Below are 13,792 nucleotides of genomic sequence, written 5' to 3' on the forward strand. Positions count from 1 at the left end.
TTAAGTACATCATGCAGAATGGAGCGCTGCAGCAGCTATAAATAGTGTTATTTATGTCGCCCGATCGTTTGGAGTTTGGATTGTATTGCTAGATAAGTGTGTGGATTTGTTCGATACTAATATATAAGCCGCCTTACCTAGATTAAAGTCTAAAAATAATTTCATATATTTCGAAAATTTAGAAAGATGTATTAATAATTAGAAATTTAAAACAAAGCGATTCAGTGAGTTTGGCGCAATTTTTATTTATACAAATATTCCGTGAAGATAGATAGAAAATATAATTATCTTCTGCGTTAAACATGCTTGGAAGCAATGATTGTAAATAGGAGGAATTTAATATGAAATAAGGCACTGCCTCAATCGGGAATGAATCCGACTTCAACTCATCCCATAAGGCAACAACACAAAACACGGTAGCGCCTTTCAAGTTTTTATCCCTCATATTGAGTATTGTCAAATATTGTGCTATTTTCAGTCTTGACGGGAAATAACTCGTGTTTATCGCTTTAGTCGTTCGTTTTCTTTTCAGTCATTACAGTCTATCAGCTTGCCCACAAATGTGTGTTTGTATCAATTTAAAAGTAGATTTTGGAATTTAAAAAAAAAACAGCACTGCCCATATTTGTACTGATGTTTCAAGATGTTGCGGTTAGGACAAGTTATACGAACGCTTATTAGGCGCAAGGATAAAGCGTGTTCTTCCAAAAAAATCTGGTCAGAAGCTCTGTGCACGTGCCGGAAGTACACATTGTTTTAATTCGATAGTATATATCTCATTCGGTATATCGCATGTTACCGTAGAGGGATCAATCCCGATTTTCGTCGCTTCGCTTCGCAACGAAAATTGGTAGGATTGATTCCCTATTAATAAATGAAACTCGTGCATTTTAACTTTATTTTATTGATACTTACTGTTTTAGTTTAGATGTTTAGATATTCTAAAGATTTTAAAACATAAATCATACATGATACCTGTAATTAAAACAGATGGATTTTGAAAGATTATGTTATTTGTTTTCAGACAGTGACAGTTATATTATGATGCAAAATACGCTTCAAATCTACAATTGCTTAATATTATACTTACACACATTATGCATGTTTGAAAGGGACAATTTTGCAGAGTGACAATAAAGGTTTTAAATTGAATAATGCTACTTTTACTCAGTCTTTAACATAGACACCAAGGCATGACCGGAGGACATTTCATTTTGTCACATTTTATTACGGCGGTAATGAATATCCAATTACAAGTTACAAAAACAAATTGTTTTTTCATGGTAAATGGAACTGTACCGTTCGAAAGGAATCAGGATGGAATTAAAGGTTCTGCTGGTTCTTGCTGTTCTTTCCTTCGCTTATGGCCAAATTCTACCAGAAAAGAAATTACCATTATTTGCGTCCAGAACGTACGGTAGTAGATTCCCTGGAGATGTGAAAGAAATATTAAAGATACCACCTGTCCCAATGCCTGGCTTCAATCTTTTATCTGTGAGTACTTTCTTATTGTAAAACGTGAGAGATAAACATTTCTTAGACGGGTTTTTTTCTGTGACTTTAGAGATAATGGAAAACGACTGCAGTAGAATTCAAACATGATATTTTTTTTACTGGAAAATTAAAGATATACCTAGCTCAACTTTCACTACAATATCTTATCCTTAGATATTGATCTGAATCTAGATATAATTCACATGGTGTTTCGGAGGGATTACATACACTGTGTTTACTTATATATTTATTAATGTGTTTTTGTTGAGTTTAACGTCGCACCGACACAATTATACGTCATATGGCGACTTTCTAGCTTTAATGGTAGAGGAAGACCCCGGTGCCCCTCCGTGCATTATTTCATCACAAGCGGGCACCTGGGTAGAACCACCGACCTTCCGTAAGGCAGCCGGATGGCTTCCTCACATGAAGAATTCAACGCCCTGAGTGAGGCTCGAACACACATCGGCGAAGGGCAAGCTATTTAAAGTCAGCAACCTTAACCACCCGGCCACGAAGGACACTCCATTATTAATGTGTAGTATCATAAACCTAGAACATGCAGTATTAAAGGGAAAATATTTCTGCCGAAAAAGTCATAAATTCAACAAATTGGCATATCTAATCGCGCAGAAATATTACACCTCCTAAATGTTGAACACCAAGTAACTAATTTATAAATAATTACGTGACTAGGGGTAGTTTAATTAATAGCCTATTTTTTCGGTCTTTGTCTTGAGGTCCAGTAGAACATTTATAGAATAGATGATGGGTTTGTTAGTTTCTATCTAAAAATAACTTTAAGGATAAATATCTGACATGAAAATCCACGCCTCCCCAAACCGCAACCAAATACAGTGCACGCATTGACGTGCACACGACCTGTCCATTTGACCAGTTTTGCTTCAGCTACTTCATGTCCAATGTTAATACACTGGTTATACTGTTATATGAGGAAAGAGAACGTGAATGGTGATGGTTTACTTACAGGAAGCTCTTAAAGCAATTAAATTAACCCATTATCTCGAGGGAGTATGTTCAAGTCCTTTATGTTTTATTTTGAAAAATGACTCCGTCCTGTATTTGCGCATGATCAAGGCAAGCAGACTTAATTTTCGGGTCTTGATTGGAAGTATGTTTCTAAAAAGAATTGCAACAGATCTTTTTATATCTTTATCTTTCAAGTTAGATGCAGATTGGAACACGGTGTAAATATTGACGTTTCTGTTTAATTCAGTATGTACAAATTTCACAGGAATCAAGTTATAAATAAGTTTGCTAAGGTTACTTACATATCCACTAGTGATAAATAGTAGTGTGATTTGCAAGCTGATGTGACACAGTTTCTTTGTTTTGGATGTCTATAAAAAGGTACATTTAAAGTAAATTAGCTTAGCAAACAAAAGTGGATTTATGTACCTGTTATCAAGCTTAGAATTGTCTGCACTCTCGTGAAGATGTAGCCCACTAAAATTTGACATTGACTCAACGGAGGCATGTAGTAGCTAAAGTGCAACCTTAACAGCAGTTTTCGTTGCAAAAAAAGGGAATTTAGAATGATCAAAACAATCAAAATTGCAAGAAAATATATGGTTTATTTCGATTTTTAGAAATTCTGCGAAGACTTAAAGTTGTAAATAGTGAGACTAAAGGTTGAAAAACGAAAACTAACAAACTAAAATACATATTATGTATATGTACATATATAATGTATATGCGTAGTGATCAAGTTGTGTCTATAAATGCATATTTTCGCAATGAGTTCAGTAAATGCCAGTACTGGTAAAGACTATGAATCGTTGGATCGCAAGGTTTGATCCGAGAATGTGACAACAATAGCTTTTTAAATTAACTGTAGAGTCGTAAAAAGTAGCAACGGTTACTAAATTAGAAAGACGTCAGTTGAATTTTTTATGAATGTATCGTAGTTTATATCTTTTCAGTTTCAAAAATGAATTTTTATTTTAGTGGCTCGGCCCATGGTTTTATCAATATCATAAAGCTCCATGCAGCTGGGCTGTGTCTGAAGAGTTCACAGACTATACCCAGATTACGGAACTAGAGGGAACGAATGTAATAAACCATGACACCATGAGGTATGTATAAAGCACAAAGAAATATTAAAGAAAACAAAAGTTGTCAGCAAATAACTTAAATACAATGAAGCAAGTGCGACTCGCTTTCTAATTGTAAGTACATGTAAAACAATACACGAAAACTTCTCTTTATGCATATTGTTAAAACGACATATGGCCTCTTCCTATTTTCATTTCAGAAATCGTGGCGTATGTAATTCAGTTACATCAATCATGTCTGTCACAGGCCCAGGAGAGTTCACAGGCAAAGATCTTGTTGGTAAAGACCCTTTAAACTTTATTTCTGATTTATTCATGATTTATTTACTGTTCTCTGTTTACATTGAAGGAGACGTCCGTGGCCGCGTTGTGGAGGGCATTGAGTTCGACACATTCCTCGCCGCTAGGGGTTAAAATTCGTCTGGAATATTCACTTTATGTCATGCTCGAAGTACACGTTCATCCTGCTTGCGTAATTATACCCGGATCGGGGAAGTCTGGGTCTTCCTTTGCCATTAAAAATATCGCCTGTGATCTAAACTTACTGAAGTAATCTGCAGAAAACTGATTGAACACATATATTTAAAGCGCGCTTACTGAAATAGATGCACTAAATGAAACATTTTATGGGTCAGCCGCAATTCTCAAATATTTATTACACATGATGCAGTCTTTATATTTTGCTATCACTGGTTATTTAATTCTTTATTGGATACTACAAAATTATCACTTGCAGTATGAATTCAAATAACCCTTAAGAGTAGTCTGTCTTAGTAACAAAACTATGAAATAGCCCGTAAAGAACAAGCAAGTACTTCTATTAGGAAAACAACACATTATTAATTACAACACTACCGGAATGTTTTACAGGAACATTTTCAAAATTAATGTGAAATTTTCAAATCAAATATCCTTTTTTACATGAAATGCGTTTGAATTTTCAGTTGATGTACATCAAAACCCGGCTGTAGAAGTATTTTTTCTATGAAAACTATGTCTGCTTTAAATTAGCTCATATAGAAGAATGGGTGTTCAGTTTGAAACACTTTAAGTTGGAAGTTACCTTTTGCATTTTTTTATTTGTTTGTCTGTTTGTTTCTGGAGTGACCTACTTCAAACGTCTGCAATAATGTAAATTTTACGTACTATTTTATAAGCTTTTCGGAAGTGAAAATATCACAAGATTTGAAGATTTTTTTCTGTCTGATATCTTTGATATCGTTTGATATATATAATATAAATATATAATTAATTCTTATATAACCTTCAACGACCTTTGCCAAGGGTAAACTTATATTACAGTTAGAATGAATGAATGAGTTTTACGGCGAATCGACACAAAAAGGTCATATATCGCCAAGTAGATGACGGTTAGAGTGTGCAATATAATAAATACTAAACACCACTACCATATATACAAGTACACTTGTATAAAAGGGTATCATGACCCGATAGCCATAGACTAGCTTCTAGACTATGATATATTACTTTTTATTTTTATCTTTAAAGTTGTGAATGTAGCCAGTCTATGTCACCTGTCCAGTATGATAATATAACTATCAGTTCTCTGGTAAAATCTCTAAAAAAGACTTGCATTTGTCCCTTTTATATTTATAAAAGAAAAAAAATATGAAAGTCTGAAATCTTGTGACAAATGCTTTATTGTCAATGTGATGGCTAGTCATTTTGTGTAAATCAACTTCTACATTTTAGGCAATAATTGGAGTGGTACATTAATTGTAGTTGCGACGGACTATAAAAGTTTTTCTATTTCTTGGGGGTGCACAAAAATGTCGGTATTTGATAACAGATGCGAGGATCCTTATGCATACGTTAAAACTAGGCAGCGCAAACCACCAGCAAGAGTTCTGAGACGCATAGAAATGATTCTCCGTGACATATGGGGTATCTCGGTCAGACAGCTGACGAGAATACTGCATGGAAGGCGTAAGTATTCTACTGGAAGTACCTGACGATTGCTGTTCGGTATATTTTAAGGTAGTTCTGCACGTTCGAATAATCATTTTTTTACAATGTAGAATTTGATTAAAATCTTTTTTTTCAAAACTTCAGAATATACTCGTAAAATTCGACAAATATAAAACAAACGGTCGTGTGCTTGATTTTGTTGCTAGACTGCATGCCAAAAATAGACCACGCACAATATTTTTATAATTGGTGTTTATGAGTAAATCAGAATTTTGTTTACATTTTCGCTAATAGATGTTTTCTAAAATGTAGATTTTACTGACACTTCTCAAAGTCTTAATTACACATACGGGCTATAATATGGTGAAATAAAAAGTATAGTTCCGAGTGCTTTTTTTAAAATATCTTTTATGACTAAAGTGTGTTGAACGTTTCAAACTAACGTCAATTTGCTAACGGGTTGCCATTAATTCGTAAAATGGGTTTCATCTCCGTATGTCGAATCTGGGCTTTATTCACAGACACATAACAGTACGCCATTACTTCTGGTGTATCAAACACGCAGAACTACCTTGATTTGAATAATGGTCTAAAGAAATACTTTCAAATGTTGTGATTTACATGTTGTAAAATTATGATTACGTTAAACACTATGGTTAACTAATGTTTTCTACCTAATGATAGCATTATATGAATAGATTTGCTGTTAGATTAACAGAGAATTTTTCAAAGCAAAATATGTTTTATAACAATGCACTCCATATCGCCAGCATAATGAACATTGGGTATTTATATTAGGTTAGGGTTTACATTTAAAACATTCAAATTACAATTTAATGGTTTTCTGGCGTTATGTTTCTTAATACATGTAGTAATGTTGTTTTCATTACATCATATTAAAGTCTACCCTATATCATTGGTTCTCAAAATAGATTACCTCCCCAAAAACAAATTTTGCAAAAAATAAGCTGTAGAAATTGCATCTTTTTTAAATACTTTTGTAAATTTGGTGATCATCAATCTGATAGATTTTACCATCAATGCTATAACTAACGCAGAATATTTTTAAATTAAGTAACGACAGAGCGCTTGGTATCACAACATACTTTTATTGCAAACATAGTTTTTACTAGCAAGATGTGAAAGCATAAAAAAATAATTAATTCCAGTTCCAATTACTGTCATACTGACGTCAGTGACTTTTAGTATTAAAACAATAAATAGTTTACTACAATGACATTTGATGCAAATTATTATTCCTTGTATATTAAGCTTACTCCGCCGTTGGGGTGGGAGAGGGGTGGGGGACTTTTAAAGGGCTACAGATGAGCTAGATTGCACGTGCGAATCGGTATAACAGAAACAAATACAAGTACGTCCTTCGATCATTATTTTAACCAAACGTATCTGCATTTAGGATCACTAGACCTGAGTCTCGATAACACATTTCACACCAAATATTAAATGCTTTTCTCTCTTTTTATTCAGCTTGCTCTTCTGGAAGGAAAAAGATTGGATGAGTACACATACATTGGAAGAGTCAGAAGAACAAATACAAGAACAGTCTCCGAATAAAAGTGTCACAAAATGCAAAAATAAAACGTAAATTACTGTTTCCATACCTTACTTATATTTGATCTCGCACATAGAATGTTTTATTCATCAACTGTTATATATTGTTTATCATTCTGTCTTATGGTACATTTTAGTTCAGTCTGAATGTTTGATTAACTAGAAGTGACGGTGAAATGTCTCATCTCTGGAACCCGATAGTACACGGGTAGGATAGATGTTGTCGGGAATCTACCGTATCACGTGTATTCAGTATTAAACAGTCAGTTTTACTGTCTTTCTTTAGGTCAATTTTGACAAAAGATAGATTTTGAAGTAAAATGACATAAAAGAAGCAGCGAAGTAAGGAGGCCAATGATATTTGGTGAATTGTTGAAAATTAAACAACTGCAACTATACACTATTTGGCCAAATAATTGAAAATAGAAATATCTACAACTATCAAAAATTTCATTAAAAACTAGACTTTGGAACTTTTACTTAACGCAAAAATGTCCCCAAATGTGTGGGTTTCCCATAGAAGCCCATTCTGACCATTCACTGGAGGACCAATAATTTTCAAATCGGTCTAACAAAATGTAAGCTCGCGGCATTATCTTTTTTACTGGCTGATTTGTTTTTCGGATACACTGATGTTTTGAAAAATATGATTTAATAAATTTTAAGAAAAACTATTAAGATGAGAAATGACCATACTTTACTCCATAGTTATCTACAGAGTGCGAAACATTATGGTCATGGCATTGAAGTTCTAAAATGATTAAAAAGTACGAAGTAAAAAGAGATTGATTGATCGAGTTTAAAATACTGCAAAACAGTAGACTAATTATCCAAACTAAAACTAGTTGCTTTGCTAATTGCATATAGACGCATCAAATTATACCAAATCAGTTTTTCTTTTGCAAATACCGTTATGCTTCAATTAGAGGCCTAAAATATGGCAAAGCTGATTTAATGATGAAAAGTGAAAAATTGATTTAACAAAAATTAATATCTAATCCATTTAAAAGATAAGGTTTTAATATGTACATGTTGTGTCAATTTCATTAAGTTTGCATTTAAAATTCCCAACTTTTTGAAAATATTCAAACAGGCGAAAAGTGACTTTTGCATTATTTCATGTAAACGATGCTCCCTGTTTTCAACTCAGCTACTTTTTAACAGTTACTGTACATACCTTGCCTATCAAGGACAATAATAGACTTCTACCAGGAAAAGCAAACCACTTTAGAGTTTTTTCCGTTGGGTAATCTCCTGCGTCTTCCTACAAACATGAAAGCTATCTGAAGTATGTTTTCACGAGTTCAAATAGTTCAAAACGAAATACGACATTTTTGTACTCGTTGTCGATTAGTTATTATTTGTAAATGTAGGTTTATTTAGATATCTATTATGAGCGTTTACATTCATTAGTTACTGTAGGAATTTACTTAAATGGTGATGCTTTCTTTGATTGTTTAATTAAAGTTACAATGCACTTTGTGCAAACATATTGTTACGTGTATTTTCGTCGTTGCAGTAGTTTATTTTTGACATTGTACGTTTTGTACATAATTTTTATACGAGTTTGTTGAGTAGATCTACATCAAAACACTGTTTCTGCATATTTACTTTCTCGTGAACGTATAGTGTTGCCGGTACTGTAATAAATATGCACATATATTATATGATAATATAGACTGAAGTAGAAAAATTACGAGTTCTAAACCGTAAACGGTTCTGCCATATATTATTGCACACATACATACAACCGTTGCGTATGGAAGCCCTGGAGGGACAATTGATTTCTGTACTTCCCACTTCTGACTTCTAACTTTTGCACTTCTCACTTCCAACTTCTTGACTTCCTACTTCCGAACTTCTGACTTCTAACTTCCACACTTCTTACTTCCAACTTCATGACTTTCGACTTCTGTGTGATTTCCAACTTCCACACTTCTTACTTCTGACTTCTTGACTTCTTACTTCCTTCTTTTAACTTCCGCACTTCTGACTTCTTACTTCCGCACTTCTGCCTTCCAACTTCCTGACTTTCGACTTTTGATTTCCAACTCCCACACTTCTTACTTCTGACTTCTTGACTTCTTACTTCCCTCTTCTAACTTCCGCACTTCTGACTTCTAACTTCCGCACTTCTGACTTCCAACTTCAAAATTTCTGACTTCGAACTTTCTCTCTTTGGAAGTCGGGAGTAAGAAGTGTGGAAATTTGAAATCAGAAGTCAAAAGTCAGGAAGCTGGAAGTCAGAAGTGCGAAAGTTAGAAGTCAGAAGTGCGGAAATTAGAAGAAGGAAGTAGAAAGTAGGAAGTCAAGAAGTTGGAAGTAAGAAGTGTGGAAGTTGGAAATCAGAAGTCGAAAGTCAGGAAGTTGGAAGTCAGAAGTGCGGAAGTTAGAAGTAGGAAGTAGGAAGTCAAGAAGTTGGAAGTAAGATGTGTGGAAGTTGGAAATCAGAAGACGAAAGTCAGGAAGTTGGAAGTCAGAAGTGCGGAAGTTAGAAAGTCAGAAGTGCGGAAGTTAGAAGTAAGAAGTCAAGAAATTGGAAGTGAGAAGTGCAAAAGTTAGAAGTCAGAAGTGGGAAGTACGGAAATCAATTGTATCTCCAGGGCTTCCATAGTTGAACGGTTAATACCAAAACTGATATAATAAACAGAAAAGAAATATACGAAACAAAAAAGCTTTCTCAGCACATTTAGTATAAAAACAGTAACGTGACCTCAGATAGATCGAAAACCTATTAAAATTGGGCATTGATAAATAACGTAAACCTTTAAGGAATCCCCGTTCTTCTGATGAATGGTCAGTGACGGTGTTTTTTAATGAAGCAGCAGGACCTACAGAGATTTAAATGTAGACTTATTAGCGTTTTTCTTTCTGAAGATGAAACGCACTTTATCCATTCACATGCATTCCTTCATCAGAAAGAAAGTTTTTAAACTCTTACTGCAAACGTGCCGAGAATTATGCGATGCTTTAAGAGGCATAAACGGAAACATATAAATCTTTTTTTTTTATTTATAAATAATTGTGAATTATGTAATTTTAATTGCTGAGTGTTTGAAATCTTTGCGCCAAAACAAATTTATTGATTTTTTTCTTTGTTGATGAACGTGACGTCTATCCGATTAAATATGTGCAAAGTTAGATTAATGTTAATTTGAAACAGATTTGGAAGAAAGTAATTACTGTCATTGACAAAAAGATAAATTGATTTAAAAATGGCATGAAGCAAAAAAGTGCAAAACTGTTATTTGTTGTAAATTCTTCAGTGCAAAAAAGGAACGATATTGCTCACTACAGACCTGGAGCGGTCTTCTGTGCATGTCATGAAGTGGCGCCCGGCAAAAATAGCAAAGTATTGCATGTCGGTTGGCATTTAGTGTATAATATGTATAATATACTGACTAAAGTTTAGGGTTAGGATTATCATGGTTACAAAATATATACATTATACATACATGTACTTTTACATTCAAATCTCTTGAATCCGGTATATACCGGAGTCTATAATTTATCACAGGCGCTCCAGATCTTTGTTTTAATCATAACCAAAACGGAATGTGAATGTTCAGTGGTTTAAAGATGTTGAGGTTCCAAGAAGACTTCATAAAAGAATCGATGAATGCATGGAAAAAAGTGATGTGCGTTTACAAGATATAGTTTATCTATTCATCGTATTATTTTTTTAAAGCTCATATTCATATAAACATATTTAATAGTGTACGTTACTTTACGTCCATTTACAAAAATAATTTGTCATTATTAGTCACTTTTGATAATTCATTTAAATGTACATATGTCAGGCAATGTCTGCAATGCTTGCCTTAGAACGGTCATTGGCAAACAACTTATATCAAAGATCAAACTCGTGTTAAAAAATCACAAACTAGATTTATGATATTTATTAAAGTTGGCTTTGTCAGTTTAGTAAGTGAAATACGTATGTGTCTCATAACATCAGTGATGAATAGCTCATTAAAATAAGTCAAAGTTAAACTTGATATCAACGGTAAAAAGTCGTTTTCATGTAAAAAAAAAATAAGGTAACATTTTTTACTTTATTTATTTGTTTATTTATTTATTTATATATAATTTTATCATGCGATAGCTGCAGAACTGACTTTAAACTGAATTTGTCTTACAAAAATGCTTGTAAATTCGAAAAAAAAAATATTAAAACTTTTTTATCAAGTTTGATCTTGACACATTTTTTTGATGTACTCTTCATTACTGACATTTTGTGACATTCGTACCACACACGTTTGACAGTAGGTTTGCCATTTACTGTTTTGGGATTAAACCAGCGTTGTGCTTTTGCCTGACATACTTGCACTCAAGTGAAGGAAAATCTGTGACTTCAAATGCTATGGAAATTTAGAAAAGAGAAAAAAAGTGAACGTGCTATTTGGCTAACTTTCGCACGAAAATAAATTTCGACTTTAATTTATTAGGGTTGAGCTTGTGACAAAATCTGCATTACTAACTGTCATATATATGTATTAAATGATAATAGTGATAGACTAATTGTAGTTGCGACGGACTATAGAAGTATTTTCTCTTTCTTGTGGGTGCACAAAAATGTCGCTATTTGATAACAGATGTGAAGATTCTTATGCATACGTTAAAACAAGGCAGCACAAATCACTAGCATTAGTACTGAGACGCATAGAAATAGTTCTGCGAAAAATATGGCGTATCTCGGGTAGACAGCTGAGGAAGGCTTATGTATCCTGACAATTGTTGTTTGATATACAGGCAGTTGAAACTCGATCGATATCTCAAAATCGCTTATCTCAAAATTTCGGCTGTCTTGAAGACATTTTCAAGTCCCGTTCCGGAAACTCGTGCATAAAATATCAGTTTAAGTCAAATTTCGGTTATTTCGAAGTAAAACGCTTGATTCTTTGGAATTCGAGAAACCGTGTTTCATTTGTATTTAAATGTGGATTATGTGCTGAATCAATATTTATAATAACAATGATTTATAATAACTTTTAGCACTATGGTACAAGTTATCATCAAATGATAATATGTAAAGTCACTTGCTTGTAAACTGACAATTAATGCAAATACATGTATAATTTCGTAACAATGCAATCTACAATAGAGATTTTGAAGATGGTTACATTTCCACATCATAAGAAAAAATGAACATTGCTTATTGACTTTATGTTAGGTTTATAATTCAAAACATTCAAATTAAAAATTTATAAAATAGAAAGTTGAACCTATTTTTGTGTTGTGTATCGACATAGTGTTGTTGTTGTCATTACATCATATCAAATTGTGATTACTCACTATGTAACACATGTGTAATGACTTTAGTATCAGAAATGTGATTGTTTTTTGTTTCAAGTATAAACAAGCACAAGGTGAGATGTGTTACAGAACATTTCCTCCATTTTTCTTAGATTTGAAACCTATGCCACCATAACTTGCATTTAATTTCTACCATACCTGTTACAGCGAATATCATACTTTGCAAATTTTCCGAAGCCGGTGTCATGGTGACGTCATTAGCTATTCGCTGCGTTCTCGTACTGGCTTTAGAATCATTAATGACAATAATTTCCAATTTCTTTCTGATGTTTTATCCTTGAAAAAAGATCAACTAACTGGAATCGTTACATGAATAACTTTTTGAATGATAAATATTTTTCAACAATCGAATGATGGTCTGTATTCACTGCAGAGAAAACTACGTCCTCTCCTCTAGGGGCATCTTGTTAGCTTGTTAACGAAAGTTTTAAAATCCACCAGAATGACTAAGTATGAAAGTATACTTGCGTTACCGTAAAGATCGATTATCGACCAAGACCTTTAAGTCTGGTCTTTATGTTACCTATTAAATAATCATTTTAAGAATGTAAATACTATATTGACTGCGAAAAGATTTTTAAACATTGATAGTTGATGTATCATTTAAAAGCAGGTTAACGCTTGTCTACTAGTTTACTATAAGTCATACTTTATATTCGTTTCAGAAAACATGGTCTGTGCAATTCCGTTGCCTCAATATGATACATCAATGGTCCTGGAGATTTCAAAGGCATAGACCCCGTTGGTAAAAACTTATATGTTACAGTTTATTTACTGAGTTATTTTTTAATTCATTTAGTCTTCCCTTTCCGTATGCAATGTCATTAGGACCATTGACACTGAATTACCTAACCACTCAACAGGGATTCAAACTTTTTCAAAATAATCACCGTCCAGCATGCCAACGACGGAGCTATTCATCTGGCGTACCCTAATGTTTGATCCAGTCTGTGGTCTAATAACAAAAAGCTGAATAATTAAACGAATATTCATCAACTTTATCAGAAGTGATAGCCACCTGTTTAGATATAACTCAGTCGACATGCGGTCAGATCCTGTCGGATTCGCTTGGTATAATTTTAAGACACTAATGTTAGTTTACAAAGGTACGACGTTTTGGTATGTCTGAAACATGAAAATGAGACTAAAGGAACTATATAAAGGTTCAACTGTACCATTTTCTAGATTTTGCAAAACAATGCGGACACGACAAATCGATTTAACAATACTTTTTTGAACAAGCTCTATATTTTAGGAAATAATTGGACTGGCCAAATCATACTGGTTGCAACAGACTATAAACGATTTTCCATAACTTGGGGATGTACCAAATGGTCGGCTTATGATAATAAATGTGAAGATCCTGGCGTATATGTTTCGACAAGACGACGCACACCGAGCCCGAG

The 13,792-nt window shown here is 33.5% G+C and overlaps 1 protein-coding gene across 2 annotated transcripts in view; it reads left to right on the forward strand.

Annotated features, from left to right (window-relative positions):
* The window catches only part of LOC123543599 (uncharacterized), a 42,804-nt gene extending 35,705 nt beyond the window's left edge, over positions 1 to 7,099 (forward strand). The window contains exons 1-5 of one of the 2 annotated variants that reach the window (XM_045329669.2): positions 969 to 1,494; positions 3,463 to 3,590; positions 3,770 to 3,849; positions 5,283 to 5,516; positions 6,987 to 7,099. In XM_045329669.2, coding sequence (XP_045185604.2) covers positions 1,288 to 1,494; positions 3,463 to 3,590; positions 3,770 to 3,849; positions 5,283 to 5,516; positions 6,987 to 7,018 — 681 coding nt within the window. In that variant the 5' untranslated portion in view covers positions 969 to 1,287 and the 3' untranslated portion in view covers positions 7,019 to 7,099. Of the gene's footprint in view, positions 1 to 968; positions 1,495 to 3,462; positions 3,591 to 3,769; positions 3,850 to 5,282; positions 5,517 to 6,986 lie in introns of those variants that run through there. The other variant, XM_053547553.1, reaches the window with a different exon arrangement.
* The last annotated feature ends 6,693 nt before the right edge of the window (positions 7,100 to 13,792 follow it).

Source organism: Mercenaria mercenaria, chromosome 7 (assembly GCF_021730395.1).
Source record: "Mercenaria mercenaria strain notata chromosome 7, MADL_Memer_1, whole genome shotgun sequence".
Classification (NCBI taxonomy): domain Eukaryota; kingdom Metazoa; phylum Mollusca; class Bivalvia; order Venerida; family Veneridae; genus Mercenaria; species Mercenaria mercenaria.